We start from the raw sequence: 17,364 nt of genomic DNA, 5'->3' as shown, positions 1-17,364 counted from the left end.
GTGAGCCTTGTGAGCCTTCACCTTGCGAAAGGGGAGAAGGAGGGGAAAAATGAGTTTTCCTATCTCAATCGCGTCAATCGCGTCATTATTCATATCATAATACATTGACACACGCTATAGCACAAGACAAAACACAAGAACGCGTAAGCGTAGCACGTTGTCGACAATCGACAGTCGTACGCGTACGCGCCTTCGGAGGGTCGGGCCTTTGCCTTTGTTGAGGGCTGATAATTGAAAATTGAAAATTGATTGACCGCGACGGTACTTAGTCTTACCAGTTATCAGTTACCAGTTACCACCGGCGCAAGATCAGCCTGAACTCTTGCGTCTTGAACTCGGCCTGTATGCCTCCGCAATTCGGGCATACGCCAACTTACCAACCACAACTTAACGACCTAATGACGATGGCCATATAGTAATCCAAACTTTCAAGTGTCAATCCAAGTCCGTATATCGTATATTGCCAAAAAAAACAGAAACAGAAACAGAGAGAGAGAGAGAGAGAGAGAGAGAGGTAGACACATAGACATAGACATGTAATACTAATACGTACTGTACTATAGTATACTAAAAGTAAAAAATGAGAATTGAGAATGTATGCGAAACGAGAGACGAGACGGAGACGGAGACGGAGTCATATACTGAAGAAAGAAAAAGGAAAAAGGAAAAGGAAGTGTATAAAAGAGAAGGAGAGAGAGAGAGAGGAGGTTAAGGCATAATCAAAGTCAACGTCAAAGTCATAGCGTTCGCGGAAAGTCATGGTCGTAAAAACACATAGTACAGAACTACACACAAAGAAAAAGAAATATATAATCCATATGCGTATGCGTGTGTGTATGCTTGTGTGTATGGCAATGTGACTGTCGTCGGTGGTGTTGTCGTCGTCGTCGTCGTCGGCGGCGGCGGCGGCGGCGGTGGTGGTGGTGTTTGGTGTCGTGGTATCCAGGCCCGTCTAAGCCCGTCTAAAAATGTGCCCATACGCTCTTACATGCTCTGGATGTAGGCGTGGGTGTGGGCGTGGGTGGGTGTGGGTGTGGGCGCGCGTGGGTGTGGGTGGGTGTGTGCTGCAGAGATTGTGCAGCGTCTATATGTATATATGCGAGGCGAGGCGAGGCGAGGTGTGGTGTGGTGTTAACAAACAAACAAACGAACGAACGAACGAACGAACAGTAAAAGAAGAAACGAAAAAAAGAAAAGAAAAGAAAGAAAAAAAGAAACAAGGAAAAGAAAAAATAACAATACCTCTACAAAGTCCACAACTTCGCCGTTCAAGGTAAAAAAAAAAAGAAGAAAAAGAAAAAAAGGGCGGATTGAGTGGTGGGTGGGTGGGTGGTGGATTATAATGCGATGTGAGATGATGAGGTGATGTGATACGAGGTCGAGCATATACCATAGAGCATATAGAGCATATAGTGCTAGCATATGGGCAACGGCGGCGAAGACGAAGGTCGTATCGCTCTCATCACATCATACGACGAAGCAATAACGCAAACTTCGCGAATACGCAACGAGCAATGAGCGAATAAGCAACGACACAACGAACGAACGAACGAACGAACGAATACGCAAAAACCCAACATAAATAATATCAAGCCATTTGCATAAACGCCCATACGCATTCACCATCACCATCATCACCATCACCACGAAAATAAGAGAACATACAGAGGCATAGAAAGCAAGAGAGATGAGAGAGGAGAGGAGAGATGTCTATAAGTCTATGCAAAAACAAAAACAAAAACAACTGGAGAAAAAACACAAAGTGAACTGTGTATGTATGTATGTATGTCTGTATGTATGATGTATGTATGTAATGGTGTAACGGTGTAATGGTGTAATAAAAGAGTAAGTAAAAGTAAAAGTAAAAAGTAAACGTAGAAAGTAAAAGAAGTAAAAGTAAAATGTAAAAGAAGTAAAAGTAAAAGAAGTAAAAGTAAGAAAAAAAAGTAACCAAGTAACCAAGTTAACTGTACTGTATATGCGCTGTTAATATCATCGAGAATGTCGAGAGTGTTCGAGAGCTTGCAAAACAGGGAAAAACGGGATATATCGGATAGGATATGAGAGGAGGGGATGTTTTGAGGCGGGAAACAGCAATGAAAAAAAGAACAAAGAGCTGAACGGTGGGTGGGTGGGTCATTAAAAAAATGTAAATCAAGAGGGACCAAAATCGCGACTCCATCACAATCACGACCGGACAAAATCAATCGACATCCTCGCATCCGAGCCTATCGTCGCCGCCGTCGTCGTCGTCGGGGCAGTAGCAGTCGTCGGCGTACTCACAGTCGACGCCGAAGCCGACGCACTACTCGCCGTCGCTGTCATCGTACCCAACACCGACGACGGCGATGCAACAGGCACAGGCGACGCAATGCCCATCGTCTTTATCCCCACAAGCGGCGGCGGCAACGGCAAATTGATAGGGCTCAACGGCTGCCCGCTCCTCGTAGCCGCCTCAAACTCGCTAAAGTGCGGGAGCTCGACCCGTTCTCGTTCTCGGTCCCGTTCTCGCTCTCGGTCCTCCCGCTCTCGATCCTTCCCACCTCCCACAAACGTCAACCCATCATCCTCATCCTCCTCCTCCTCCGTCTTCATTTTCGCATCATCAAGCGACAGCATGGGCGCCGGAAGAGTTTTCAACGGCGGCAGCCTGATCGGGGGAGACCCGGATCTGCTCCCCGGCATGGAAGCAGTCCCGGAGCCACCATAAAGCGGGGACAGCGGGTGTTGCTGGGACGGCGGATAATGGTGGGATGAATAATGGCCGCTATAGGAATTGGAGGGAGCGGTCCACGAGGTATTCCGCGGCAGAACAGGCGGCGGCGGACTGGATTTGCGGGACGGCGGCACCGAGTGGATCGGAGTCATGCCAAACGCCAAGCGAACACTGTGTGCGAGATGGTGGCTGCCCGAGCCAGAGGCGTGATGGGCGTGATGGTTGAATGCGCTGTGTGACGGAGGCGAACCGCGGGACCAGTGGAGAGGCGAGGGTGCGCGCGAAGAGGAAGCGCTCAGTGTACCGCTGTGATGACCGTGAGACAAGGCGCTGGCACCAATGACATGGGGCACGCTGCCTGGACTGCTCCCATTGCTACTGGGGCCGCTGGAGAGCTGGGGCGTGGTGATCTGGGAAGGCGGGTGGGTATAACCAAAGGAGGAGGTGGAATAGGCACCCTCGCTTCGTCTGGATGTATGACCCGGCTTGGCATATCCGCGCATAAACGGATTGGACGGTGGACTGCCGTAGACGCCGTCAGCATGGTGGTCATAATGCCTGGAGGACGGGGGCGGGAGGAGGATGGGAGACGGGGCCCTGCTCGGGTTGGTAGAGTGGATGTTGAGGGTGCGGAGTGGGCCGAGGAAGGGGCTGGTGGAGGGGGTAAAGGAGGACTGGGCGGGACGGGCAGGCGGGGAGTGGGGATGGGAGCGGACGGGAGGCTGGAGATGGAAAATGCGGGAGGGAGAGTGTGATGGCAGGGTGGGCAGCGGCTCGCTATCGGAACTGATCGGGGAGGGCGAGTCGTCGTGGTTGTGATGGGGATGGGGCGGATGATAAGGATAGAGGGCGTCGGCGAGCTGGCCCGAGGAGCGGGACTGGAGGAGAGGCGGTTCGGCGGGGGCGGCGGGCGGTGCGACCCAGGCGGGGCCACTAAGACGGCGTTTTGAGCCAGTCTGGACGGGGATGTGGTCGGTGGGCGGGGCAGAGTCGGCGGGGAGGACACGGGCGCTGCGCATGATGGGACTCGTCGTTGCGCTTTTGCTGATGCGGTGGCCGTGGTGATGGTGCTCGATGGGAATTTGACGTGAGGACGACTTGGCGCGGCGGAGGGCCTCTGCGTGTCTTGCCTCGTACTCTGCGCGGCGAAGGGCCTCCTGGCGCTCGAGGGCGTAGAGCTCGTCCATGGCGACGGAGGAGAGCGCGTTGAAGGGCGAGCTCAGCGGGAAGGCGGGGCGGCGGGGGAGGGGCGGCTCGTAGGGTGCGTCGATGGCTGTTGGGCGGGCGTATGATTCTCCCTGGATTAAATTAAATTAAAAAAAGAAAAGAAAATAGAGAGAAAAGCCAACCTCATCGTCGCTGTTGGCTCTGCTGCGGGCCTTTTTCTTGACACGGTCGTCGAGATGGGGCTTTTTGGGCTGGGGGTGGGAGTCGTTGGAGTGGATGCGAGAGTGGCGGGTGAGTTCGTCTGAGCGGGAGAAGCGCTTTTCGCAGGAGGGATGGGTGCACACGAATGGTTTCTCGCCAGTGTGTGTGCGGATATGGCGGGTCTGGGGGAGTGTTAGAGGGAGTGAGAGGTAAGGGAAAGAGACTAACCTGATGCTCAAGGCGTGAAAAGGCCCTCCCGCAGAGGAGATAGGGACATTTGTAGGGGCGAGTCGCTTGCTTGTCGTTGTCTGCAGCCATTGTGGGGGAATCCGTGTCCTCGACCAGACCTCGATTTAAGTCGACATGGGTGTAGCAGACAACTCTACACTCCGGGGAATGCCCGGTCCTCTGTGGGGAATCGTGTAAAAAAGGCAATTCCCACCCTCCCCCGCATTTTTTTTTTTCCTTCTTTTCGGTCGGCCCGACTCCCCCATCTGCTGGATCATTGTCGGTCGAACAGACCCCCCCGACTCGCTGATCGACACTGAGCCTCTTTCTCAGATCTACCAACGCTGCATGCCCAGATCCAGCCCCTGCCTCGAATCAACCACCCGCCCCGAAACAATCATCTGTCGCCGCCGGTCTCCATCAACGGCAAATCCCTCAGGTCAATTCCCCCACCTTCTCAATCCGCCTAGGTTTGTCCATACACCCTCATTCGACAAGTCCACAATGAAATCCCAAATCGAGGGCCCTCTTCCAAAAACAACCCCACGGCCATTCCCTGTGCTTCTAATAGATCGCCGTATCTCGCTTGGACGAGAACGAGAACTCGCACTTGCACTCGCACTCGCACTCAAACGGTAATCTACCCTTTGCATTTATAACTCTTATCCAAGACGCCGGAATGCAATCCACTCTCTACTTGTATATCTAGCAGTGTGTACAGACATACATAATACCGCCGGCGCGCGGGGTTTGGCGCTCGAGAGCTCGATCCCTCCATCAGTTTTATACAACTCCAAGTTCAAGTTGATGAACAATGCAATGCAAGTTATATGTGTCCATGTCCGTGTCCGTGTCCGTGTGATCCAAACGTCAGTTGCGGTGGAGATCGACCTCGAGAAGGGTTGCCAGGGCAGAGTCCGGGGACAGCTTCAATTCTTCTTCTTCTTCATGTATTGTATTGTATTTAGTGTTTTGGGTTGAAGGCTCGCGGGTCAAGGTAAGGTCAGATCGCGACTGTCGTCTGTTGTCTGTTGTCTGTTGCAACTGTCCAGTGTCCATGTCCCCGGGCGCATCTGAGCGCCGCAAGTCACAGTTATAGTTACGCTTACCAGTCGCAATTCGCAAGTCCGCCCTGAATGGCAGTCAAACCCCGCGTACGTACATCCGTACCTACACCCTGAAGCGATTCAGCGTTACCAGTTAGGCACACACACACGTACACGTACACAAACGAGCGGCGGAGAAAGTGGGACTGCAATCTCAACTCAACCCGACATTCAAAGTAAGTAAGTAAGTAAGTAAAGTAAGCCCCAAGCCAATCCTTTGTCGGAGGCTTGTGGGGACCAGGAGCATGTCAAGCACTCGCACATGAACAGGACAAGCACAAGTACTCGGAGATCCCCAGAATCCCCAGAATCCCATTCATTGACAATGACAATCGGTCTTCACCGCCTCCGCGCTTACTTCACGCTTACGCTTATGATTATGCACTTTGCGGGGTACGACAATACGTGTCAGATGTGGATTGATAATAATATTTGATAGCCTAGCCTGAGAACTAAAGAAGGTAGTGGAAACGGGTAGAGGTAGTGGGTGGGTGGGTAATTAACTTGAAGCTTGAAAACAACCAACCCCACTTCTTTTTTCTTTTCTTGGGTGGCTGGGGCTACTAATCTATACGATTACGCATAGCCGCGAATCTCAACGTAGACACAGCCACCGCACCCGTTCGGCGTTAGGCGCCTCTCTACACTGTGACTGTACAGTGGCGCTTTTACTTTTTTTTGCTTGTGCTTGTGCGAAATATGTAGCCCAATACAGCGGGCGATGCATTGCATGTGTTTTAATTTTGTCATTTGCGTTTTTTTGTTTTGTCGATTAGCTAGATGGAGATGCTGATGGAGATGGGGCGGACAGAACTCGACCTAACTGGCCTGCATACTTCTCGACATGACACGATCGACGGTGCTACACGTAGGCAGCCGCAGATCAGATGCCCGGTGCGGCGCGTGAGCACTGCGTCTGCGTGAGCTTACTGAGCTGTCTACTTATTTGCCCTTATCCCTGCCCCATGGAACGGGGTCGTGATCGTGACTGCGGGAACGCAAGCATGGACGCCGCGCAGCACCACTGGCAGCAGCAGCGATCTCTCTCCCTCCCTCCCTCTCTCTCTCTAGGTAAGTAAGTAAGTGGGTGGGTGGTAATGTCAATGGCTCGCAGCCACGCTATCCCATACAAGGATGTTTGAACTTTGCCTTCTGGGTATCTCCGCTTTTGCGTGTCGGCCATGGTGTCGTTTAACATACCGCCGACAAAAAAAGAAACGTAGAACGAAGAGAAGAACTAAGAACTAAGAAAACAGCGAAGAGAAGAACGTCAACGAAGTATCGGGTTTCTCCTTTACACTACTCAACTTGGCTTTAGCTGCTGTATATACTACAGCGACTATACTAATTATATACCACCAGCACTTGTGGAGGATTCGAATTTCGAAGGGTCTTCGATTTGTTTTCTAAATTTATTTCTTTGACGGTGTACCATATCTATAATTCATCAGTACTACGATTCCGAAAAGGGACTATTAGTATTAGAATTACCTGCTATTAATTATATGTATGTATGTAGATATGTCACTACGCTACGTGGTACTTAAAGTATACATCAGATTCACCAAGTTATTTCTGGAACTCATAATTAGTAAGTAAGTAAAGAAAGAAAGAAAGAAAGAAAGGGTACATAATTAATTAATCGCGAATGCAAACGACACGCCAGTGTCTAAACCCCAACTAAAGAGTCATTAATCAGGTAACAGGTTTCGCCAGAGCCCAGAAAGCCGGCTAGCAGCGTCGTGCAGGCGCATGCGTATTGCATTATATTATATTATACCGTATGTACCCCGCGGCCAAGGTCAAGGTCAGGTCAGACAAAGTCAGGTAGGTAAGGTCCCTCCTAGCCATTGATTGGACGTTGGATACTGGATACAGTATACTGGATCAGCATCCAGGACAAACAGAGCCCCTGCAATGTGGCACTGTAGCTGGGTGCAATCACTGCAATGCCATACCATACGTTAGAGTTGAGTTTGCCCGTACGAGACAGAGGCGTCTCCCGAGAATTCCCCTTTCTCTGAGTGTCTGACTCGGAGTGGTGTACATACATACATACATACATCATGCATCATGCATATGCGTGCAACCACTTTTGCTGTTTGCACCCCCCTTTCTCCGCCCCGACCCCACCCCCACGGGCGCCGCCGAGGGATCCCGACTGTAATTTGGGTCCTTGGCCTTGGGAGGGGAGGTATTGTACTGGTGCGTGGGGTGGGTTGTTAATGAGGCAATGGGTAATGGTAATGATAGATTTCGATGAACGGATCTTTCTTGGGGATTATTCTGTCGTCTGGGTATCCAAATCGTACATACTGCAAACAAAGTTATGTGTGCTTGTAGCGTTGTGCAAACTAGACAGTCAAGCGATTCGGATTCAGAGATGGATGGAAAGAGTGACTCTGGTTCTAGTTGATCAGATTCATAGACGAAGGCTCGGAGATGTATGTTGCTGTGTTTTTTTTGTTCTTGTTTTTCGGCAAATCACGAAATGCGAAACATAAGCACTGCACCGACAATTTCTTGTTCAAGTCAAGTCAAAGACTCAAGCTCAAGATTCGTTGGTCAAGTAGTGGGGGATGATCGAAGATCTCAATCATCAAAACATGACGAAAAGGGAAGACGAAGCCATCATTAACATTCGCAACGCGACGGACTTAACGGGGGGTGTGGGGGCGTTTTGGGCCCTGGGGTTCGGGTTTGCGATTAGATAAGCGTTGCCTCCTTTAGGCTAAGGCATTCAGGGGCTGGGCTGGTTGTGGGGTGGCGCGCGGCTCTCTCCCCATTCACAGCGCATTTGCTACTGAGGGCGGCGTTGGACCTCGGAGTCGGAGTCGGAGTCAGAGCTCGCTTTTCTTTCCAAAGTACATGATCATACAATAACACATACAGGTCCCTCATACAACCCCGCGATCCCTAAAAAAAACGAAAAACCACTTCAATGAAGCGCCATCGGGACTCTGCGAGTGAAGCTGATGACGGCGGCGGCCGTCGCCTCTCTGGCGCCTCCCATGTCCAAACCTCGTCGGAGCCGGAGCGCACGGGGACTCGCTTTCCTACCAGTCCAAGCTATGGATTTCCCAGACAGCAAAGACGGCATCTGCTCAGCGCGCGTGGTGTACTGCCAATGGAGACGCGCAGACAGGACATGAGCCATGCGATCGTGGACAGCGCACATGGGTTTCCTTATTCAAGGTAAGGTGATTGTTACCTCTCTGTCTCTCTCTGTTTGTCTCCCCTTTCAGCTCCGTTAAGTTTCGCGAGCGAGCGCGAGGGAGGGAGGGAGGCTCTCTTCTACTCTGCTTGTGAGCATCCTTGTATCCATGTATCTCGACAAAAATCTGGGGTGCGAGAACTCGAATCGATTAGGGGTTGGATGGATCACGGACGGACGGGTGGAAATGGAATGGGAACGGGGCTTGCTTTGCCCAGCTGTCTTCGGAAAGAAAGAGTCCTCAGGCTCTTCTATTTCCTGCTAAGATTCCGAGAGGAATTTCCGATGAAGATGTGTCTCTAATCTCGACGGCGCGTGCTGACGGGTCCATGGGCACAGGAAACTCGAGGTGCACACAGGATGTGTGAACGCACTCGCGTTCTCGTCTAAAGATGGGCGGTTCCTCGCCAGCGGCGGAGACGGTATGTCTCTCTCTCTCTCTTTTTCTGTTATTTTTATCGCGTACGCTCCTCGTGCTGAATGATCGACACGCCCGCGCGGCCTGGTGCTTTTTTTTCTTCTCTTTGAAAACGAACGATAGACACTTCCATACGCCTGTGGGATTTTTATCAAGATGACGTCAAGACTATATCGTATACGTACAGAGGACCCAGTGTAATTTTTCTTTTTCTCTTCTCTCCAGAGATCTACGAGTATGGCTTATTCGAGTTTTGTCTACATGACAGAGCAATATTTTCAGTCTCGGTTTTTCTGCTACCAACAAGTTCCTATACGCGTGAGTTCGGTGGCATATCACACAGAAGTCTGAAATAGGAATTCAAAGACATGTCAGTGGTGGACTCTGTAAAACAATATACCAATACGATGTCGCCTACTTAGGAACGCCAGCCGGTGCGTCTATGAAGACCGATCGAAGTTTTGACCATGCATATCATGACAATGAAGTAACGAAAAAAAGTTCTTGCAACCATCTGAAGCCTGCTGATATGCCGCAATAGGACAGCATACGGTCACTAACTTGTCATCCTGTACAAGACGACCTGCTCATGAGCGCAAGGTACTTGCCAAACCGTCCTAAGAGTATGCTTCTATTGAAATCTGAACGGGCAATCAGCGAAGATGGGACGATACGTCGGTATGATTGGAGGCAGGGTGGTGCACCACCCTCCTCCCAAGACATCATCCAGACAGAAAACGAAGTAACAGATGTCAAGTTTCACCCGACTATGGAGCATCTATTTGCCGACAGCGATGGATCAGGAAGGGTGTTCTTACGAGATTCAAGGATGGCCTTTGGCTCTCTTCCAAAAAGAAGCAACGAAGGGATTGTGCGACGGGTATGTGCGCTTGCTACCAATGGAGACTGTACGAGGGTCTGGCCGGGTCTGACCCCCCCTTGCCCTTTTTTTTAATTAAACAGTATAACACCAAGCTGACAAAAAAGACATATTCTCATTTAAGCCATCCGGAGGCTAGCAGCATCACGTTTGACAAAGATGGTAGTTGTCTCCTCGTAGTCTGTTCTCGTATTTCACGCGCCACTGAACTCGTTTTTTCAATTTAGGGTTGAAATTGGCTGTTACTTTCTTGGTATGCAGTTTCTGAGCTTGGCCTACTTCTTTCTCTTGAGCGTGGAATTGACTGTATTCGAATGGCAGCATTACTTGCCTACCATATTCTCCGTTTCGGACCCCAATCCTCTGGCCGTCTTGAGTGGAAAGAACCTCCCAGATGGAACTCCAGTTCCTTCCAATCAGACGACTTATTCGAATTCGTGTACCATGAAGGTAAGAACATTCACCGCCAATGAGGTTATCGTTGATATGTAACGCACATGTAGCATGGCTCGTTCGGTGGGCCTGGTCTCGATAACGATGATATGTACGCTGCAGGTTCTGATGACTTCTATTGTTATATTTGGAGAATACCACCTCTTCCCCAATTAATGGATCAAAGGGAAATTTATACTGAAAAAAGATGGAGCGTCTATGGTGATGCATCTACAATTGGTAAGCTACATATGCAACGTGAAAACCTGGGTAAACCGGTTACAATAACTGTGCTGGTTTTTTTTTTTTCGTTTGGCGCAACAGCATTCACGGAAGGTCGCCATGAACCAAAGATAGCTCCAGTCGAGCTCTCGACACCTCTAGATCGTTTAACAGGTGGGTGCAATCAAAATAGACTGTTATGCTAAAGGTGTCTTCTTACACATTCATCATTTACAAAAATCTAGGGCACAATTCGATCGTCAACACCACCCTATTTCATCCCCATTTTCTCCATATCGTCACTGCTGGCGTGGAAAACAGTATCCTATTACACAGTCCAACGCCGTCATCCCCTTGCACCCAAAATCTACAACGATCTCCAGAAAATGTGCGAGTGCTGAAAGACGAAGATGCAGAAGAGGACCGACGGCTATACTACAGGACTCTCCTTGGCGCTCATTCCCCGCACGCAGAAGACAATGAGGCTATTGAAAGGAATGAGAGACGGACTTTGAGAATGTTTGATCAGTTAAGCTCGTATTTCCGTTTCCATTCCATCGGGTCTTCCGTCGCGTGGCCCACGTTGTGGTGGTCATCGCCATCAAGCAAATGATAAATTAACACCGTTACTTACCTCCTTTTTCTTCATTTTTCTAGTATCATCCGAGAAGAAGGACAGGTCGATTGTTTCGAGACACGACCATGGAGATCGGACGGCGAAGACTCGTCGGACGAAGATAATGACGAAGAAGATGAAGACGACGACTCGGATACATTATTGCTGGACATCAGCGGAGAAGAAGTCTTCCCAAGAATACGAATGTTTTTGAACTGAGTCATACGGTGTACAACATCGTTATTCGCTTCCCCGCAAAGCAGCATTTGGCTTGTCGGCCGCCTTGTTGGAATTGATACCCCGGGCGCACCTATCGTGGGTTTTCACCAAAGGGATCTTTGCGGATTCCATACCTAGAAAGGTTTTCGAACGCCTCAATTGATAGCAATGCGTGGCGTTCAGGGATAGATAAGGGGCTATTTACAGCATCGCTGCATTTGGGAATTACATTTCCCTGTAGGGATTTTCATATGTGTTTCTGTCAATGGACGGCTCGGAAAGGATGAATATCGGTGATATACACGGTGAACACTCTCGGCAACCTTTTGCATCGATAGGACCTAGACCCAGATTGTTCCCTTGATGGTGATTTGTCTAAATCCTGAATCACCGTGTGCAGAGACAATCTAGGAGCCTCTATACATGTCATGGTAGAAGATAATTGTCCATAATTTTCCGTAATCTTTTCTAAACCCAAAGGAAAGGTAGTGGAAATACTGTAGGCTATCTTACTGGAGCCGATTGTTGACCGCAGGAGCCTTGAAGGAGCCAATAGGATAACAGAAATCTAGGGGAATCTTCTATATTTTTCCCAATACATAGTGGATGGTCGATGAAATACAAAAGATTGGGTATGGAATGGAAACACAGTGGACAAAGCCGAAGAGGGATTCAAGAGATCGAAGAAGAAATCAGAGAAGATGACGTGGCTGCACGTTGCATATGAATGTCAAAAGGTAAACCAAAAGAAAGAATATCATGATACTCTACAGTCTAGTACCAGATACTCCTCGTCCGATGAATGGGGACCATTTCTGCGGTGTCTATGTTTTCGATTTTCTGCTCCCCACTCTCCACCTTTTTCGCCAAATCCCAAAGATAGAAATCAATCACGACACTGCTTACCACGCCAGCTCTCGACACCGTGTCACTGTCTCCGCCTTCTTCGTGTTTGATCAATCGGAGAATCTCTTCGCGAACGCGCTCGACGGCAATGATACTAGATGCGCGGAGACTGATCTCCTCCCGCGACCCTGGAGCAAGAGGGGTATGCGCGTGTAGCTTGCGGAGAAGGGATGCGGGGTATGTGAGGATGCACAAATGGTGCAAAATTTGCGGGACGCGGTAGTCGGCAAACATCGTCAGGCGGCTAATTTGTGGGCCCTGAGAACCTGGGAAGAGTGGGTGGGGCTCTGCAGGAGAGGGTGGATAGAACGCCGCCCATGTCTCCGCGACAAGTATCTGGGCGCGTTTCCACAAGCAGACTGTCGTGAGATTGACGTATTTTTTGCACGATGAGCGTGCGTAAACGACTCAAAATCTTAACATGGAAAGTATCATACCTTTGGTGCCCTCGTAATAGACTTCATCTCGGAAGCTAGGAAAAGTATTTGCCACCATGGTCGCCAAGTCAAGCGAAGTACCTTGACCATCGTGCTGCCTTTGGAAGTCATCCAGAAAACCTTTGAACGAACCACCGTAACCCTTTCGTAATATTATCAGAACTCGAGCAATACCCGGAGCACACTGGGCAAGAAGGGAAATATAACGTACATTGCACAAGATGAAACCTACTTCACGCATAACGGCAATTCGTTCTTTAAGGAGTGGGATCGATTCAGTTGATTGAGGGGCTTTGCGGAATACGTGCTCAATCAAACTGTCTGGGCATAGCGTCTCCGAGGAGTAGAAATGAGGGTCTGTTATAGGAATATCTTCCTCAAGTGCTATCGACCCAAAATCTCAGAACACTTTTTATAGCATGAAATAAATTTGTTTCTCTTACCTCGGTTGAGAGCTGCGACCAGAGACCAGTAGCCAGTCCAGATTTTTGTCTCCACCGAGTCCCAGCCGGCTCGCCATTCAACACCATAACGGTCAGGCCTTCCTTCTTTTTCTGACCAGAAGCTAAAGTTCAGAGATGAAATCAAGAATATCCAATCCAGTACTGATTTATTGAGCGGATCTTCCGGGTTGTATGGCTCCGAAGGACATATATGAAGGGCATGCGTACGCCACGTCCGCGGTGTATACTTTTCAACCAAAAGCTTCTGACGAATCTACAAAGTGATGCGTCGCATAAGAGGCAGGATAAGAGCTACTGAAAGCCATTTTTCATCATTGAAAGGGTAGGTATACTAACATACTTCGCAGCGTTCTTTACCCCGTCATCATTGATGTGAACCAGATCGGTTGCCTATAGAACCATAGCGAGAAAACATCAGGATTAGCTTCTTTGTGCGTCGTTCGCCCCAGTAGCATGTCTAGGAATCACCCTGTAGGCAAACTCTGAGCTTTCAACCACCGGATTTCTAACATCTATGCTGTCTTGTGCCGCCCACTGTTCCGATTTTTCAGATACCGACGCCAAAGAAAGTAGGTCAGGGGTATTCAAAGGTATAGTCATAGCAGAATCGTATCCCGGATAGTCCCAGTTGGTCCTTCGTTTGAGTTTGACAGAGCAAGAGAATAGGAATGGAGCGACGAAGCCTGTTGAACACAAGTGACGAAAAAGTGATCGAACGGAGGTTTGTCTCGACACCTCGACAAAATTTTTGACATTGATTACGGTATCTGATCCGAGAAAATGTATTGTGAAGATCTTATCTTATCGGCCCTGAGTCTGTTACGCCACAAACGAGAACGAGGCTCCCACTAACATTTAACTTAAGGTTTTAGCATCTACTTGACGTAAAATCACGTTTGAATAGAAATAAAGTCCCATGTTGAACGTGTTCGAGTATATAATATACATTCCAATTATGTACAGTGGTGTCCCGTAATTGTTCAAGACATAGCTAGAACAAACGAATACTAGATTCGCAGAGGATAAACAAGGTCATCTAGAGAAAAGAAGTATGAATGTCTTACATTATCCGCGGTATACGCAGTCAAACGTACATTTTCAAGGGTATCCACGATCTTGCTCGTGCGTAGTTTTGCCTTCAAGGATCTTTTCTCCGTGTTCTTTTAACCCTTGGTTTCCTAGAAGCTAAGCCATAATCAATATCATATCTGGTTTGTGCTTATGATTTTACATACCGTTCCCCGGGTTTTCTATTGTGTTGATATTAAATCATTCACTGTCAGACAACTTCCAACTCATCGTGTGGCATTAAATTTAAATCTTACCTGAGCAACACCAATAACTCGTTCCTTGAAAGGCACTTGGTCTGTTGCGCCAGTTGGTTGTGAATTAAATTCCTTGCCATCACCGGGACTAGTAGAACCTTTTTTGTTTTGTTTTCTTTTTTCTTAGGACGATGACTGTACCGCTGAACTTGGGGAGCTTACCCTGTTGTGGTAAAGTGTTGACCTTTGTCGGTGCGGCCGTCTTTGAAGGAAGTTGTGCAACCTCGAAAGGCTCCGGTGTAGAGCTATTCAGGTTTACGTTGTTTGAGAGTGACATGATTCAGTTGAGGCTTACAGCGATTGTTAGAGCAACCAATGACTTTGATACCATTTTATATAACTATTGTACAATGCAATACCAAGTAAATACACCAATGATGTCATGGAATATAATTGCTTATGACGTCACTGACCCCATACCCCGCAGCCGTTGGTGCAAAAGGTAAAATGCTACTGCACCAAAGGTAGCATAAAACTCCAAGATATCCCAGAAACCGTTAGTCAGAAGATGGTGTTGGCGGTGTCGGGGGTTGGAGTAATGATTCTCGCCGAGCTCCGAGACCAGACCCGTTGGCCATCCAAGGATCTGTAGAGAGTCGAACAGGGATGACCTCTCGTATTTCAGAGAAGGGCGATTTTGATGGGTCAGTTGGGTTCATAGTCAAGAGCACACAATCCTAAGATGAATAAAAATTAGCTCGTGCTAGTTTAAAAATATGGGAGGAATTACCTTGACACTGAGACCGGCCGCTTTGAATCCCGGGACTTTGATATCATCACCTGTCAGGGGGATTTCCCCGCTGTACGATATACACGTTGGTGCATCCCCCTGTAAAGCATAAAATTTGAATGGTTAGCACAGTTATACACAATGAATGTGGATACTTCATAATTAACGTACCACCGCGTGTTTAAATATCCCTTCCCCAATGCAGTCAACTCTCCACATGTCTGTCTTCACACCAGCAATGACTGTGTTCCTGAAGGCGATGAGGAGTTCGCATGAGTAATTGGAAACCGACTGCGGATATCAGTATACACTTAAATAACTTACCGGACGTCGACCGTTGTTTGTCTCATCAATTGCACACGCGTGGCTTTGCGTCCAATCGTGTTCGCACTCGGGCTAAGAGGTAGAAACGCAGCAAGGGAAACGGAAGAAGACTCGAGTGAAAGATGGAAAGGGATTGATTTGGTCATGCAAAACACACGTGCTGCAGGAATGTAGAATTTTACGTTGATGTTTGGCCGGGCAGGGGATTTAGAATACAGCACGGACTCGAATAGCTTCCAATCTGGTGTATTAACAAACCCATTTGGTGTATACTGAAGTGGATGTGGTATCGGAGAAGCGGGACGACTTCGTGGGAAGTAGACAAAGGGAGTTGTAACATGCCTGAATATATCTGTCAGTTTATCATTGGAATCGATATTCTTGCCTCATCTTGAACGTACGTCGTTCCTACATGAATCCCCAGAGCTTTCGATTTCAACTTGACAGGAGCACCATTTGGTTTTTCGACAATTGCCGTTACAGTGTACTAAAAGGTAGGTTAGGGATTGTGTCGTATTCAAAATGGCTTTAACCAGACTCACATCAATTGTAGCCACAAATCCCGGTAGACCCGACAGTTTTACTCCAAAGGTAGGAGGCAGAGGCTATATAAAAGTGAGTCGAATCTCAAGCCATCCTAATAATATTCTTGACTCACATAAGTCTTTTCTTCGTACTCAAAAGTGCTAGGTAGAGCCAAGGCAAATTGAAGGGACGTCGGACATTCGGTACGCGATTGGTCTTTAACCCAAAGCAATGCAGTATCCAAGCACAATTTTGCGATTGCCGTACCACCCTCAGCAATTTCTTTTAGCTTTAACCGACCTTCAATCTATATTTTACAGCAGCAAGAATAGCAAAACTGGACCGGTGAGAAATCTATTGAGCGGCTGGAAGGTGAGGAGAAAATGCTTACCTTCACTTCCACACAGGTTACAGCCTCGGTTTTCGTAAGCTCGACAGTGCCTTCCACCACGTCAGACAAGCCATAAACAGGAAGTGAAGCGTTGTCGTCCTGAGCTGATAACCGTAGGCGCACTCCACCCCCTTTGGATTCTTTTACGAAATCGCTAGATGGTCGGGCCCGTAGACGGTCAACGAATGCTAGTCTCTGCTCGTATTGGTTGGGCTCGGCAGAGTACGACGGCGCGCGATGTACAGAGGGAGCGATATATGACGGAAGACTGACAGTAGACATTGCCTACAAGGTACACACAGTGGAAAAGGAGGGGTAGTCAAAGACGGATAGCAATCCCTACATTGCCAGTGGGACAAAGATTAAATAGGGGACAGATGTGGAGAAGCCTCAATATAAACTCCGGAACCATGACCAGGAAACTATTCCGTGCTCTGAGATAGTCAGACCCCATGAAGGGGCAGGATAGCATGGTGCATGTGTGACTAAGACCAGATGAGAACGAGGTACATAAGGCAACCATATGCGACCAAGGGTTGATAAGTCCATAGCAGTCCGGCTTTAGTGTCTCATCAACCGGCATCGGCGCAAACTGCCTAAGTTTAACGTTGAACATATGCGTGCTCCATTACGCTGCACATAGAGTCTCGAAACTCGGATGAGCATGGTCGTTCAATGAATTTGGGTTCGCTTAGGAGCCGCCGGGTTCGGGGAAACTGAAAAACGAGCTTTCGAAAGTGGATATGTAGGCCTTGGTTATTCAGTGTTTCTCAGCCTCGCATAAATGGATATGAATAGCTATACCGTTCGTGTGGTGTGCTCCAAATGCGAGCTATTCGCGGT

General features: G+C 48.5%; 4 protein-coding genes across 4 annotated transcripts; 1 reads left to right on the top strand and 3 right to left on the bottom strand.

Moving 5' to 3' along the window:
• Window positions 1–2,187: 2,187 nt before the first annotated feature.
• Window positions 2,188–4,402, bottom strand: JR316_0007236 (DNA-binding protein creA; the record flags this gene model as incomplete). Its single annotated transcript, XM_047892979.1, has 3 exons — window positions 2,188–4,014; window positions 4,066–4,266; window positions 4,313–4,402. The coding sequence occupies 3 exons, from the start codon at window positions 4,400–4,402 to the stop codon at window positions 2,188–2,190; spliced, it is 2,118 nt and encodes a 705-aa protein (XP_047748261.1).
• Window positions 4,403–9,675: 5,273 nt separating this feature from the next.
• On the top strand, window positions 9,676–11,419 carry JR316_0007235 (DDB1- and CUL4-associated factor 5; the record flags this gene model as incomplete). The annotated part of the gene is made up of 7 exons (XM_047892978.1): window positions 9,676–9,930; window positions 10,014–10,109; window positions 10,192–10,380; window positions 10,434–10,602; window positions 10,687–10,758; window positions 10,830–11,103; window positions 11,242–11,419. 7 exons carry the CDS (start codon window positions 9,676–9,678, stop codon window positions 11,417–11,419), a joined length of 1,233 nt encoding a protein of 410 aa, XP_047748260.1.
• A 774-nt stretch (window positions 11,420–12,193) lies between these two features.
• JR316_0007234 (Queuosine salvage protein) lies at window positions 12,194–13,826 on the bottom strand (the record flags this gene model as incomplete). Its single annotated transcript, XM_047892977.1, has 6 exons — window positions 12,194–12,684; window positions 12,763–12,946; window positions 12,995–13,146; window positions 13,206–13,479; window positions 13,563–13,616; window positions 13,695–13,826. The coding sequence occupies 6 exons, from the start codon at window positions 13,824–13,826 to the stop codon at window positions 12,194–12,196; spliced, it is 1,287 nt and encodes a 428-aa protein (XP_047748259.1).
• Window positions 13,827–15,048: 1,222 nt separating this feature from the next.
• JR316_0007233 (uncharacterized protein) lies at window positions 15,049–16,803 on the bottom strand (the record flags this gene model as incomplete). The annotated part of the gene is made up of 8 exons (XM_047892976.1): window positions 15,049–15,228; window positions 15,282–15,380; window positions 15,453–15,531; window positions 15,606–15,947; window positions 16,007–16,092; window positions 16,148–16,210; window positions 16,264–16,437; window positions 16,522–16,803. 8 exons carry the CDS (start codon window positions 16,801–16,803, stop codon window positions 15,049–15,051), a joined length of 1,305 nt encoding a protein of 434 aa, XP_047748258.1.
• Between the last annotated feature and the right edge of the window lie 561 nt (window positions 16,804–17,364).

Source organism: Psilocybe cubensis, chromosome 6, assembly GCF_017499595.1.
Source record: "Psilocybe cubensis strain MGC-MH-2018 chromosome 6, whole genome shotgun sequence".
NCBI lineage: Eukaryota > Fungi > Basidiomycota > Agaricomycetes > Agaricales > Agrocybaceae > Psilocybe > Psilocybe cubensis.
Note: the sequence above shows the minus strand (reverse complement) of the source record. Positions and strands in the feature narration are given on the sequence as shown.